The sequence below is a fragment of the Rhinolophus sinicus genome, linkage group LG12, assembly GCF_036562045.2.
Source record: "Rhinolophus sinicus isolate RSC01 linkage group LG12, ASM3656204v1, whole genome shotgun sequence".
Taxonomy (NCBI): domain Eukaryota; kingdom Metazoa; phylum Chordata; class Mammalia; order Chiroptera; family Rhinolophidae; genus Rhinolophus; species Rhinolophus sinicus.
This window is the reverse complement of record NC_133761.1, coordinates 44,387,375-44,402,851: the sequence shown is the minus strand read 5'-3', so window position 1 is coordinate 44,402,851 and position 15,477 is coordinate 44,387,375. Positions and strand designations below refer to the sequence as shown.

At 42.3% G+C, this 15,477-nt stretch overlaps 1 protein-coding gene across 2 annotated transcripts in view; it reads right to left on the bottom strand.

Moving 5' to 3' along the window:
* The window catches only part of NTPCR (nucleoside-triphosphatase, cancer-related), a 29,765-nt gene extending 14,656 nt beyond the window's left edge, over window positions 1–15,109 (bottom strand). For both annotated transcript variants that reach the window (XM_019712892.2, XM_019712893.2), the window contains exons 1-3: window positions 14,936–15,109; window positions 11,171–11,333; window positions 10,602–10,698 (exon numbers count right to left, since the gene is read on the bottom strand). In XM_019712892.2, coding sequence (XP_019568451.2) covers window positions 10,602–10,698; window positions 11,171–11,333; window positions 14,936–14,969 — 294 coding nt within the window. In that variant the 5' untranslated portion in view covers window positions 14,970–15,109. The remainder of the gene's footprint in view (window positions 1–10,601; window positions 10,699–11,170; window positions 11,334–14,935) is intronic.
* Between the last annotated feature and the right edge of the window lie 368 nt (window positions 15,110–15,477).

Below are 15,477 nucleotides of genomic sequence, written 5' to 3'. Positions count from 1 at the left end.
CTTTTATGTGTGTTTATTCCAAGCCTAGTTTCAGAATCCCTTCAGAATGCAGTCTGGTGGCAGGTCGACTGTGTGTCCCCAGGGGATACAATCCAGGCTGGCAGCCAGGACAAGATGTCTAGACAGCCCGACGCACCGGGCAGTCCAGCCCTTCCCCACTGAGGCATGCTCGGGGTGGAGGCGCCCCCCCCACACACTAGTTCTCAGGCTCCTCCTGATACCCTACCTGGCCTCTCGGGGTGGGGGGGGGGTCCTCCACTTGGCACCTGACCACAGAGTACCACAAAGGCACCCCTGGAATTTTCCGAGCTAGGAGGACCATCCTGGACTGAAACAGCATCCACTAGCTGACAGCCCAACGGATGGAGAGCCTGGACATCTGGGCTCCTGAGTCTCCATGACAGGTGGACGGCTCGCTTTGGCCCCGGGGCTCCTGGCAGACACACAGCAGAGTCCTGCGCCCACCGCCTCACTCACCTCATCAGACTATCCCTGCTTTGCATCCGCGAGCAGCCGGGACTAACACGCTTTACACACTTTACTGCAGCTGAGTCCTATGCAATAACTTCACGTGGCAAGTGTCAGCACCTCTGTTCTACCAACAAGGAAAGGAAGTAATTCGTGCAGTCACTGAGCTCCCGAGACAGAGCTGGGAATCCAACCCGACATCACCTGCTGCCCAAGCTCCCTGCCACACCCTACGTGCATGCGATACCCCCTGCACACTTCCAATATGAAACAGCAAAAAAATGAACCTAAGAAATTCATCTAACCACGAAGAAACTGCCTGGCTTTCCAATGAGAAGCAATAGCAGTTTAGTTTCTAGGGGCCTACAGAGGCACAACCACGAAAACTCTTTTAAATTTTGGATATTAATCCCATTACTTTCAGTACTCTAAAAGGACTACATATTTGGGGTCTCAGAACAATTTCTATCACCAACATCATTTTATCGAGTAGAGAACAGCCCACTTTTGTAGGAGTTGTGACCTGCAGGTAAAGGGACTGCCACCCTCTACCCAGAGCTCAGCTCTTTACACACAGTGGCAGACACACAACCATGTCTTCCAAATCGGCTAACTCCTGCCACGTCCTTATCAGCTGACAGTGTTTACAACAACTAATTTGCTTTTAAATTTCACTTGCTTAGTAAAAATTGTAGTCAATATTTAAACTTTTGATAAAAGTTTGGTGTTTTTTGATGCGTGATAATCTTTTGTTAGAAATTGCCTGGGGGAGAGAAAGCTGATTATTTTTGCTGTAGTAAAATGGTGATGGCTTTTTTCCTAACTAATGAGGTAACTGGATGCAAATATAGGAGTGCAACTTAGATTAGGAAAAATCAACCATTCCGGCTCTTTGAGTTCAACTTCTGGATGCAGTCATATTATGTTTGTTAATTACTACTCACCTTGTTACAGAAAGTATTTCAAAAGGCAGTAGTTAAATGTGCTTTTCTAATGAAGTTTTAAAAAATTAGAATCAACCAGGAGAAATCTGGATGAGGAGGATATGCTGGGTCTTTAAGTATCTCCCCGTTCACTGCTCCTTAGTTTCAAAGGAAAAAACAGTAAACGAACAGGGAGAAAATGGACAATTCTTGAATCCATCAGGTGACCTAAATCCTATCACCAAACATCACATACCTCCAGATGCCCTGCCCAAGAAAGATGCATCACCATTTACATAGTGTTCTGGCTGAATCTAACACAAAGAACCATCAGAAAACCCCCCAAAGAGGAATGTCCTATTCAAATTGAAGTGTATTCCTAAAAATGTCAATGTCATAAAAGATAAAGAATGACTGTGGAAATATTCCAGAAAAAAAGGAGATATCATGGCATTATCTAAGGAGATGTGACAACTAAATGTAACAGCTGACCCCAGGTTGGAGAAGAAATGTGACAAAGACCCTGTAAAGTCAACTGACAAAACCGGCGTAGGAATGGCAGATTAGACCAAAGTACATTCTCAGGGCAGATAACCGTACAGACACTAAGAGCATATCCTTGTTTGTAGAAAAAATATACTGAACAGTTAAAAGTGAAGTACCCTGGTGACTGAAACATACTCTCAAATGGTCCCCTGCAAATTTGTATGTTTACACACACACACAAACACACACACACACAACAACAACAATAGGGCAAATGCTAAAAATAGGTGACTCTGGATAACAAGTACACAGGCGATCTTGCAATTTAGTCTTGTAATTTTCTCTATGAATAAAATTATATCCAAATAAAGTTTAAAAAAATTAGAATCAATACAAAAAAGAAAACACTCACATGCACACGTATACTTTCTCTGCATCAGATTCAAGAAAATCTACTCATCACACGCAAACCTCCTCCGGAAGGAGTGCGGGGGCCTAGATGGACACATATGGGAGGAGGCAGCCAAAGGAAGTGTTGGGAACGGGACCCAGTGGATTAGTCAAAGGGAGAGACCGCAGTTTATACAAACTCTACCCCACCGTGTTCTTGGCAGTGGGCTGCAGAATGGTGCGAAGTTATGGAAACCCAAAGCAGAAGCCGGCTCAGCACCTAAGCCACAGGACCTCACCGAGGCCAGCAGTGGGGACACTGAAGCTGCAGACCCTGCCCCGTAGGGTCAGGTCCCAGGAAGGCTGCCTGACAAATCCTGTAAGACGACTGCAGAGCCAACTGTATACTGAACTCAGTTCATCGCCTATTCTGATTGACTTCAGGAATGCTCTTACTGACAAATTTTAAATTAATTTATATGTTTGCACCAGAGAGCTTTTAATTTCCCTGGCTGCAGTTGCAGTGCGTGTGACAGTGAGGTACAGAAATAGAAGGAGAGGAGGAACAGGGCAACAAATGTCACATTTGCTAACAATAAAGGAAATTCTAAAGCAATATTTGGGCTCTTGTCAACCTTTCAAGAATGATCCTGACTAGAACTTGATTTTTCTAAATCCTCTCTAAAGCCTGGTGAGCTGTAAACCTAAGTGGCACTTCCAGGTCAAGTGATAAAAAAAATAGCGTTTACCTGGACAGTTCTCTCACCTTCAAACGAAGTTTCAAAGATTTGAAGCAAAGTCTTATTTCAGAACCAAAAGCAGATCCTGCTCTCAAAAACAAACATACACGAAGAGCCTTATTTTGATCAAAACAGGGAAATACAAGGTTCAAACTATGTTGATTTTCACTGGGTGTTCTGGTTCTAGGTCACTATTCCTTCCACGGATCTTTATTAAAAATGATACTGTTCAGCCTAGAAAATAGAGCTCTGAGTAGGTGTCCTTTGCTCTTTAGAACATCACAGTCTGTTATTATCTGTTTGTGTCAGTAGGAGATATAATGGGAACCAAGAAAATGTTACATCCTACATCAAATCCTAATAAAGCATTCAGTGGGGCTGTCAAAAGGACCATTATGAAAAAGGCCAGTTATCCTATCAGACTTGATCATCAGAAAACTAAAAAACCAATCCTAATTACAGCAGCATTGGAAAACAGAAGAGACATATAAATAACCTTACAAAAATTGTTTAACGAAACAAATAAAAAGAGAAAGAAAGACTCTGTTTTTGAGTGTGAACAATGAAGGCTGTCTGCATAGTTAAGATATTCTTTATATCTAAATAACTATAATTTTGTATAATTCCAATCACTCCATATTAAGACTTTTTATGATGGATAATAAGGTCTTTTTTTTTTCTTTTTCTTTAAATCAAATTTTTTTTTTTTAGTTTCAGGTGCATAAGACAAAGCAAAACTTAGACGTTTATCATTTATATCCCTCACACTGTGTGAACCTCCCTCCCCCGATAATAAGGTCTTGATTCTACAATTCATTCCAGTTCTACCACATACAAGCTGCATGTCCCTGGGCAAGTTAATTTCTATTATATGCCTCAGTTTCCTCATCTGTAAAACAGGAATACAGCGATAGCGTTATTCTGAGGATTAAATGAATTAGTACCTGGCACAGAGTTTACTCCACCACCACCACCACCATTACCATCAATACGACCACAGTTTGGAAAAATGAACAAATATGGAAGGAAAAGACAATTTTAGAAGAATAATAACGCAAGTAATCACCATGGTAATTAACACAGTATGGTACTGATGCAAGAATCAAACAGATCAATGGAAGAGAACAGATAATCCTAAAACATTACACACACACATGCACACACTTTTTAATATAATTAATGAAGCATAATAAACTAATGAGAAATGGGTTATTTAATAAATGGCTTTGGTAAACCAGCTAAGTATTCGGAAGAAAATCAATTGAGGGTGTCATCGTACATTATATTTAAAATAAATCCAGATGGATTTAAAACATAAACGTTAAAAAAAAAGTGCATATGCAGAAGAAGAAACACATTTTATAACTTGGAATAGGGACAAACTTTCTCAATGTTAAAAAAAAGAAATCACCAAAGTGACAACTGAGAAAAATATAATCGATCAATATAAAAAGATTATTCACCTTATAAAAGATCTCTTTTAAGCCAAAAGAAAAGAAATGGGAAAAGGAATGAATAATTTAGATTTAAAAAAAATACCCAATAAGCAACTGAAAAACATTTAACCTCATTATCAGAGCATAGAAGTGTGTTTTGGTATGGAAAACCAGTGTAGTGTTCAGTATGGGCCAAAGTGCAGCAAGATAATCGCTCTCGCATTGGCAGCGGGGTGCAAAGTGACACAGCTGTCACGGGAGCACCTTGGCAGCACCAGGCTTAACACTTAACACTCACAATCCTTTAGCTCGAATTCCTACCTTCCAGTCCTTCCCCGAGACACAACCACGGCTGCAGAAAAAGGCTGAGGTACTGATGTTTGTTGCAGGGTTACCTATACTAGTGATAAATAACCTAAGTGTCCAACACTGAGGGAATAATGGTTAAATCCATACCATGAAACATTGTACAATCATTAAAATATCAGTTTTGAGGATTCAAGATTATCATGTCGTAAGACCATTCCCATGTCACCCAATCATACTAAGGGAAAAAAACCCAAGCCTGGAAAACTATACACAACGTTTTCCCAATTTTGGATGACTGAACAAATAAACTAGGTATAGAAAAGGGGCAGAAACAAACCATCCTAACAGTAGTTAACTCAGTGTTAGGTGATGAGTTATTCACATTTTCTTTTTAATTTTAATTTTACATTTTTTTACCAATTTCCTACCTTGAATATGTACAAGTTAAATACTCAAGAAGAGAATAAATGTTGTCAAATAAGGAAAGATGTCACCCATGGAGTGAAAACATTCAACAACAGTCAACCCTACAAAGGTCTTTCTAAAAATCTTACTGAGTCTAGACTGTTTACCAGTCTTACTGGAGTTTTCTTGATTTCCTATGTGTGCCCCCATTCCTGCCTCAGGAAATAAAACTCAAGCCTGTCCTCCAGGCCTGTCCAGAGCCTCAAGCTGCTTCCGGGTGGCAGCCACATTCTACCTCCCAACAGAGCACGCGTGCCCCTGCCTGCCCAAAGAATTATTTTTACTTTTTTCTTAAGAAACAACTCAAAATATTTTTCACCCATAATGAAATTTCTTTCATATAGGAAGCACTTAAGAGCTATTTCTTCACTTGTCAGGGTCTGTATCTTCCACATCCTGGGCACTACAAACTCATAGGCTGTCTATCTGATTCCAGACTTACACCTGCCCCAACGTGGTCACCAAAGCTTTCAGTTTACTTTAGTTGGTCAGTCCAATTCCCAGTAATAGAAACTGCCTTTTTATATTCCTCTATTTTTGTTGCATAGTTAATTTCATATTTCTCTCTTTTTTAGTATAAAGACAAAACACTAATTTCTTTTCCTTTCTTCATCCCAATGAAATATATGAGATGGGACAAAAATTTCTGCTTCAGAAACGAAATCCATGACCTTGACTGGGTAAGAACCCGCAGCCTGGGAACTTTTCCTACCTAGAGTATGAATGTGTAGGTTTGGTAATAAAATTGGGAGAAGTCTGCTTTTCTTTATTTTTTAATTAAAAAAAAAATAGATTCAATTCTTATTCCAGTCAGCACACAATTTCTTACATAATCTTGCAGCTAGACATAAGCACGTTGTGTGCACTGCTCTCCCAGGATTCCAGCTCCTCTGAGCAAGGTTAGTAAAAATCAATTCTCTGTATTGATCAGGGCCCAAAGGCAGTCTTCCCCTGGAAGTTCATTTGAAGGACCTCACTTGCCTTTTGAACATTTAAGTAGAGAGGCATGTATTCGATGGGAAAAGAACTAGGGAGAAAAAATATCATGTTCTCTGATGGCTGCCATGCAACACGATGCCCCCAGCCCCGGGGACCGGGAAATTCCAAGAGGAGGGACTTAGAAAAGGAGGAGGTGGAAGGCGCAGGCAGGAGAAGATGGAGGGAGCAAAGAGAAGCCGGGCTCTGAGGGGCAGTAGCCCCCTACCACCCCGGAGTGCACGACACCACCAGCCCTCTGAAATCAGAAACTGCCCTTGGCAGGCTACAGCTTACATTGTCAACATCCTCTCACTGCACATTTTTGCTGAGCCCTGAATGTCAGAAAAGAACAGAAGAGCAAAGATATGAGGAGTGTGCCAAACCAAAGGAAATACCCGCCACGGCTGGTATAGCCCTGGCATGTGTGGGGAACCTGCTCGTATGGCTGGAGAACGGTGAGATGAGGTCGGAGGTGAGTACAGCCAGACAGTACAGGGCCTTCCAGGCCATGACAAGGACCGTGGACTTAACTGCTAGTGCAACGGAAACTTCCAGGAGGTTTATATTGCCCTTTGAGGCAGGTCTGCACCAATCAACTTGCACAAATCAAAGCTGTGACTCTGTCACAGGTTAGATTAAAGCCACATTCCTCACTACGTCCTCCAGGCCCTGCGTCACACAGCCCCACCCAGCTTCCTGTCTTCCTTCTTCTTCCCCTGCTGCCCCTGCCCCAGGGCTCGGGGCCTCAGTGTATTCGCTCCTGTCTCCAGAATATTCTCCCCAGACTACACCCCCAACACCCCCCCCCCCCCCCCAGTATTCTCTCTCCAAGGTGATGGTGCCTTCTGATCTTTTCATGTCGATTTAAATGTCACTCCTCAGAGCTCTTTCCTGGTCACCTGATCTACAGTCTGGCACAGCACCCTGCTTTTTCCTTCCCAGCGTTTACGACAGGTGCACACTTGCTTAACGCCTTCCACGTTTCTCACTAGAATGAGAGTTTGGAGAGAGTAGAAAACATGTCTGCCTTGCTCAGGACTGTCAATCCAGGATGTAATAAATATTTGGTGAATGAGTGCAAAAAACAAGTAATACATAATTAACTAAACCAAAAGTTGGTTCTTTGAAAGATCAACTAAACTGACAAACCTTTAGCTAGACTGGCCCAAAAGCAAACGAACAAACAAAAAAAACAGAGAAGACTTAAGTAAATAACTAAAATAAGGCATGAAAGAGGAGAAAATACTAGAGACCTTACAAAATAAAAAGGATTACAAGGAAATACCCACCAGCTGTAGGCCAACAAATTAGATAACTTAGATGAAATGAACAAATAACTAAAAGATACAAATTATCACAACCGACTCAATAAGAAATTTTAAAAATCAGCAGACCTGTAACAAGTAAAGAGATTGAATTTGTAATTAGAAAGTTTCCCATGAAGAAAAGCCCAGGCCCACATGGCTTCACTGATGAATTCTATAAAACACTCAAAGAAAAAATTAACACCAATCCGTTAAAGACTCTTCCAAAAATTAAAAGAGGAAGGAACACTTCCCAACTCATTCTATGAGACCAGTATTACGCTGATGCCAAAAAAAGACATCACAAGAAAAGAAAGCTACAGATCACATCCCTTATGCATATAGATGCAGAAATCTTCAAAAGAAATTAGCAAGCGGAATCCAGCAATATCTAAGGATTCTACACAATAAACACGAGATTTATTCCAAGAAAGCAAAGTTGGTTTAACATTAAAAAATCAATTAATGTAATACACTATATTAATAAAGGACAAAATCACATAATCACCTTGACTCGTAAACGCAGAAAAATAATTTGACAAAACTCAACACTTCTTCACTGTAAAACACTAAAGACCTACGAATAAAAAGTACCTTCCTTCACCTGGTAATGGCCAAGTACAAACAACCCAAAGCTAACATCATACTTAATGATGAAAGACAAAATGCTTTCTCCCAAAGATCAGGACCAAAACAAGAATGTCCACTCTCTCCACTTTTATTCAACACTGTACTGGAGGCGCTAGCCAGGGAAACTAGGCAAGAAAATGAAATAAAAGGTATCCAAAGTAGAAAGCAAGAAGTAAAACAATCTCTATTTCAGATGACATGATTTTGTATATAGAAAATTCTAAGGAAATCACTAAAAAAACTATTAGAACTAATAAACAAGTTTAGCAAGTTTGCAGGATACGAGATCAATTTACAAAAATCAATTGTATTTCTATACATTAGTGAGGAACGTTCCAAAAATGAAATTAAGAAAACATTTTGTAAATGTTTTGAAATTAAAAAGACACTGTAAATTTCATTTACAATAGCATCAAAAAGTATATAATACTAAGGTATAATATTATTTGTAAAGGCACGTTGAGACTTGTATACTGGAAACTACAAAACAACATTGTTGAAAAGAAATTAAAGATCTAAGTAAATAAAAAGACATCTCATGTTCATGGATCAAAAGTCTTAATATTGCTAAGATGACAATACTCCCCAAATTTATCTTCAGATTTAATACAATCCTTATCAGAATCCTAGCTTCAGTAATCAAGACAGTGTGGTACTGACATAAGAATAGATGAAATTGACATAAGGATATACGGAATAGAATTGAGAGTCCAAAATTAATTCTTACTTTTATGGTCAATTGAATTTGACAAGAGTGCCAAGATAATAAAATGGAGAAAGAATAGTCTTTTCAATAAATGGTGGTAGAACAACTGGATATTTACATGCAAAAGAATGAATTTGGATCCATACCTCATATCATATATGAGCACCTAAAAATTAATTCAAAGTAGATCAAAGGCCTAATTTATAGTAAAACTATAAACTTCTAGGAGAACACACAGGAATAAATCTTCACGAAACTGCATTAGGCAAAGAAAGCCTTTTTTGATAAACCACCAAAAACACAAACAACATAAGAAAAATGGATAAACTGGATTTCTCAAAATTAAAAACATTTGTGCTTCAAAGGACACCATCAAGAATGTGAAAACAACTAGAGAATGGAAGAATGTACTTGCAATTCATATATCATATATCTGATAACAGACTGGTATTCAGAACTTATAAGGGAATCTTACAACTCAGTAATAAAAAGACAACTAAGCCAACTAAAAAATGGGCAAAGGAAATGAACAGACATTTCCCCAAAGATGTACAAATGGCCAATTAACATATGAGAAGATGCTCAGCATCACCAGCCATGAGGGAAACACAAATCAAAACCACAATGTGATACTGCCTCTCACCGACTAGAATGAAAATTTAAAAGATATACAATAATAGGTGTTGATAAGGATGTGGAGAAACTGGAACCCTCATCCATTGCTGGTAGGAATGTAAAATGGTGTAACTAGTTTGGAAAACAGTCTGATAATTTCTCTAAAAGTTGTATGTAGAATTAACATACGATCCAGCATTTCCACTCCTAGGTGTATACAAAGAGAACGGAAAATGGATGTCTACCCAAACACTTGTACACAAATGTTCAGAGCAGCATTATTCACAACAGCCAACAAGTGGAAACGATCCAAATGCCATCAACTGATGAACAGATAAATAAAAGTGGTACATCCATATAATGCAATACTACTCAGCCATAAAAAGGAATGAAGTTCTGATAGGTGCTACGATATAGATGAACTGTGAAAAAACAATGCGATGTGAAATAAGCTAGTCACAAAAGACCACATACGGTATGGTTCCGTTTTTAGACAATGTCTGGAATATGCAAATCTACAGTAGAGCTGTCAGGGACTGGGGCAGGGGTGGGGAAGGAGGGCACAGGAATGAGGAATGACTGCTTAATGGGTATGGAGTTTCTTTTGGGGATGATGAAAATGTTCTACAATTAAATTATGATTGGTTGCACAATCCTGTGAATATACTAAAAACAAATCAAATTCTACATTTTAAATTGGTGAATTGTATGTTATGTGAATTATATATCAATAAGCTGGTTAAAAAAAAATAACAGGTAATACAGTGATATAATGTTTTAGGTGCTCCATTATGTTGATATAACATTTTCCCTTCCTAAATGGTTATTTGTTCTGCTGTGAAAACCGGGTTGAGGTATTTAATGAAAATAGAGGAAAGACTTATCTTTGGACACATTGGTAGCTGGACAGCAGAGCCCTCCCAATATAAAATATTCCTATGTGCTGAATTTATGTGACAAAGAACTTCCTTATGGTTCAGAGTGACAGCAAATTACGTTGTATATTAAGAATCAATCGCTTGAAGACTTTAAAACTATAAAATGCAAAACTGGCCTCCCTGTAAGAGCACAAGGCCCTCTGCTCCAGGGCCAGCAATTCCCACAATGCACAAGGAACAGGTGGGTTCAAGAGGCAGAAAGCACACACTCACATTCCTCAAGACCGGAAGTGCCAACTGCTCAAAGGACGTCACATCCACCACATACTGCCCAACTCGGCATTCCCGTCTTCCTGGCAGAGGCTCTGACCTGAATGAAAAGACAATGAGTTCTCTTTCAAAGAGCTCTGCACTGGTTTCTGGCTTTTGGCTGCATCACTGAACCTCTGGCCTTCCACCCATGCTAAATCATCCTTAAAAGCCACCTGCACAGAAAGTGCTGGTGTGCAAAGCTGATGTGAATCCATGTCCTCTCCTGTGTGCGCCTGCCAGTCGCCTTGGTGGGGCCAACCGGACGCTCCCAGGAGCTGGTGCACCATCTTTGAAAAGTTGTACGAGAAACAGCGCTACGAACCACAAAGTGAGGAGAGCTTATCCCTCAATGGAATCCGTTTTAAGTGAAACACGATATTTTTATGCTTTGTTTTTCATATGATGATTTCAATCTGCTTCCTTTCTCCGAGAAATCCACCCAGACCTAAGAGTCTTCAAGACAGAAGAGATCACATGGCTCACCCTGTGCCCAGGGGGAATAAAACACCATAGAAATGAAATCTCAGTACCCAACTCTAGATAAAGGTCCCCGCAGGCCGGACAAGGTGACCACATCGAATCCTATTCTTCTCCCTCCCTGTCTGACTTCTTCTGTGTAAAATCCATCGACAGGAATACCAGAGGACTTTAAAACCTCACTGGCTTTCTGGATCAGTGTTGTTTTTCCAACTCCTAAAAAGGGGGAAAAAAAAGCCCATTAGAAAGCACTCGCTGGCAGCGCTCATTGACTATGAGAGGCAATCACAGTGGGGGAGAGATGGGCTGCAAATGGGTTTTCTGAATATTAACTTCACTTTAATTCTGATTGCTCCAGGTGTTAAAACTTTTAATTTCAAGTAGAAATAAGCATAATAAAAATGAGTGGTATCTTTATTTCAAATTTTGAAACATTATTAGTTTTGTCACATACACAATCCTGGAACCAACTGGCAGTTTTCTGATGCCAGTCTCAAGTGCCATTTGCATCTTATGTGACAAGCTTAATTTTCTCCTAGGTTTGCTCTCTTTCTTGGGTGGCCACACTCTTTCACCTAGGAAATAAAACTGGTCATGCTCGGGTCAAAGGCTAGGCACTTTAAACCAGGACTTCAACCTTCAAGACACTCTGACGTACATTCAACCACGGGAAAACCACTCACTCCAGTGGATTAACGTTGCTGTGGCTCCTGAAAACATCTCTTCAACACTACGAACCGCCTACAAACAGCAGTGTTTACACTTTTTCACAAGAACAATGGTATCAGGCTGACAACCCCTTCTATCACCTCCTCCAGTGTCCCTAAGTATTCCTTCAGCTTGACCCAACCCTTCCCAAATTGTAACTGCATGCCTCCACGCCCTCATCCTGCTCACCTCTGATGCTTCCTTTCCTCCCAGCCTGTCTGTTGACTATGCTAACTCTTGTGTGTTTATCAGCACCAACAGGTACCACCTTGTAAAACAGCACTGACCACTGACATGGAGCCAGGCGCTGCTCTAGCATGCTTCACAAGCATTTTCTTGGTTAAATCCTCTCAACCATCCTCTGAGGTAGTTACCATTCTTGTCCTTGTTTTACAGATGAAGAAACTGAGGCACAGAGAGGTAAGGTAACTTACCCAAGGTCACACAACTAGTAAGGACCATACATTTTAACAAGGGCCTTTATCTGTCACCATGACTGTTTATATGAGCCTTGTTCCCACATACACTTAAGTCAGTGGCATAATAATTACCCCAAAACTGGAAAAACAGAGAAAACTTGTAGCAGGTCTTCAACAGGGCTAATTTTGAGATAGCACAGGGGTGGTAATAATATTACAGTTCTAACTGGGCAGGTCCACTTACAGGTGGAATATTTTTGATTGACCCGAGTACTTCAAACCCGCATCCTTCAAGGGTCAACTGGCGGTTAGGAATCCACACATGCAGAGGGTTGACTTAAGTTCTATACGGACTTTCCAGTGCGAGGGCAGTCAGCACCCTTACCCCTGTGTTGTTCACGGTCAACTGTATTTTTATGGCTGCCCACACATTTCTCTCCTCCACATCTCACACAAACAATGGCATCTGGCCTTGTGTTACATGAACAGCAGCAGAGTTGTCCCAGCCACATGCTCATGGTGGCAAACAGGAGGACTGCGTCAGGTTCTAAGCCCAGCTGCGTCCCTCGGTAACTGCTGAAGCATCTCTCTGATGCAGGCAAGTGGTAAACTGGCATTTTTCTGAAGGGTAATTTCAGTGTGAAAAGCAGGTCAGAACGCTCCAGAATTATTTTGGTTCTAGATCCTCCATAAAGTCGGCCCTGAGATAAAGACAGGCTGGTAAGGCGGTAACTGCATTATTAAGCAAGTTACCACTGTGAATAGCTGGAGCTCAGTCCCACTGGGGAATCTGAGGAGACAGCCTTGGACACGTGGCTCTGAGTTATCCTGTCTGAGGGGTGAGGACACAGGGAGTTTCCTTCCATCTGTCATGGGTTGGAGGCTGCTCCTGGGGGACAGGAAGGCCTTGGCCCATCAGACCTGTCCCTGTGCACAGGCTGAGTGGGCTCCAGTGACCTGAGAAAACCCTCCAAGGTGGGTCACAGGTGGGACAGCTGAAGCCGGGAAAAATGCTAAGTGCCAAGGAGACGAGGTGGGGCACTGACACATATACAACAAAAAGTGATCCCTTTGACAAGATACATTACCTGATGGTCTGAACAGGTAGAGTAAATTTAGGCAGCAAACAGTTTTGGTTTGAGTTGGTGTGGGAAAGAAACTAAAGTCAATGAAAAAAAAAAAAAAGACAAGAATTCCAAAGGGGAAAAAAAGTTGTACATAAAAAGAAAAGAAATTATATATTACTACATGGCTCTTGGGTGATTAGCTTTTACATAGTCATGATACTGTAAACACTCACAACTGACATTAAATATGACATTATAACTGCTGTAGGAAGATGGGCAGAAGGAGAAGGTGAGTTGGTTTGGGAACAGACATAAGAGAACTGTACTGTAGAATTATTTGAGTCTTTTCAACTCTGTGTACATAAAACTTTTATAAAGTAGGAAACAAAAAGAAGAACCACTGCTGGCCTGGCCAGCACCTGTCCCCACCCACCTCCAGTACTCAGGCAGGTACAATCACAGTAACAGGTCACCTGTTGTGAGACACACAGGTGTCTTGGGACCAGCATGCGGGAAAACTACATTCCAAATCTCAAATAAAGGACTGACCAATCAACTTTCAGAAGACAGTTCTTTGCAATATTAGCCAGTACCTTTGGATATTAGAAAGTTCTCAAACTACCTTCCTCCTCATCACTTCCTCATTGCCTGGCGGAAAAAAAATTCCAAAGTGGGATTCCAATATCGGGATTCTTTGCGATATTAAGTGCAGCCTTTGCTGCTAAACATAATCATTAAAATAAAGTGACAGAATTCTAGGCCTAGGGTTACAGTCTTTGATATCTGAACTCACAGCTAACTTGAACATTAGACCCACCTTGCAAAGGCGCTGAAGAAATCACTTTCTCCACTCTGCGCCCATCTTTCTCCCTTAGCCTATCAGAGGCGCCACCATCTTCCTGCCTCTTCTTTTAGTCCCGCCCTACCCACGTGTAGCACCTTGATTTAAAAGGCATCGCCTCCTCTAGTCTCTCATTTGCCCTCACACTATCCCATTCAAAGGTGAGAACTCCACCGCCCCCGGACCGAGGGCTTTGCCCAACGGCAGGTATTAGAGGGACAGGCACAGAGGCAGGGTCTGAGAGGGGGTTCCCACCTACCAAGGCTTTTCAACCTGCAGCCTCATGCGTGGAGCGAATTCAGGGCTCAGGGAACTTGGATGCGGGAATACAGGTTCTCTTTTCAGTTTCACCACCTCCAGCTGAAATCCCCGCTTCCTTTCATTATGAAGGGACTAGAGCCCCGCGCGACTCTGCACAGAAAGCGGACCCTTCCTATCAATCACGGCTGGGGCAGGTGCCCTGAAGCATCGCTGGTGCACATCACAACCCGGCATCACTGCTGCCGCGGGACCCGGCTGTTCACGACCGTGACATAGACGCCCAGATGTCCCCCATCACAAGTTGTGCTTCTTTCCACAGCGGGCTGCATTGCTTGTCCTCTATCCTAGGGACTTAAGTCCCATTTTCTGGGAAAGGATACGCAGGCTTCAGACTACCAAGCCTGTGATTTAAATTCGGAACTTCAGCGGCCAGAAGCCGGAGCCCCGGGGCCGCCGCCCTCACCCCGCGCGCCCCCACGCCCACCCCTCGGCCTCCCGGAGGCGGAGACCCAGGCGGGTTACCTGGGGACCCCGTCAGGAACACGTGCCGGGCCATACGGAAGGGCCCCAGTGGGGGACGCTGCCCGGATCCGGTGAGAGTTAGGATCGTGGTGGCAATCCGGGATAGGGGATATTACCCACGTTCCTCCCACCGTGGGCCGCAGACCCCTCCTCCACCGGCCGGAAGTACCGCCCTCGTGGCCGCGCGTGCGCTTCAGCGCTCCGCCTCCTGCCACTCCTGTGTCTCAGAGCAGGAGGGGGGGCCCGTGCCGCGCATGCGCTCTCAGCTCCCGGGCCTCCCAGGCGGGCTCATGTGGGGTGTTTGCAAGGAAACTGGCGTGAGCATGAAGACCAGTTTCACCTTTTTACCCCCATAGCATAAGCGTGGAATAACTGCAAGACCCAGCTGGAGGACCTCCCTGTGCAGGGAATTAAGTGGCTTTCCCCCTCACTTAGCCACTTGATGTATTTCAGCCAACGAAATGCAGTGGCCATGGCCTCGGGCCAGGTTTACCTGTAAACTCTCTCAGCCTAACATGTGCAGAGTTTGATTTGTGATCAAT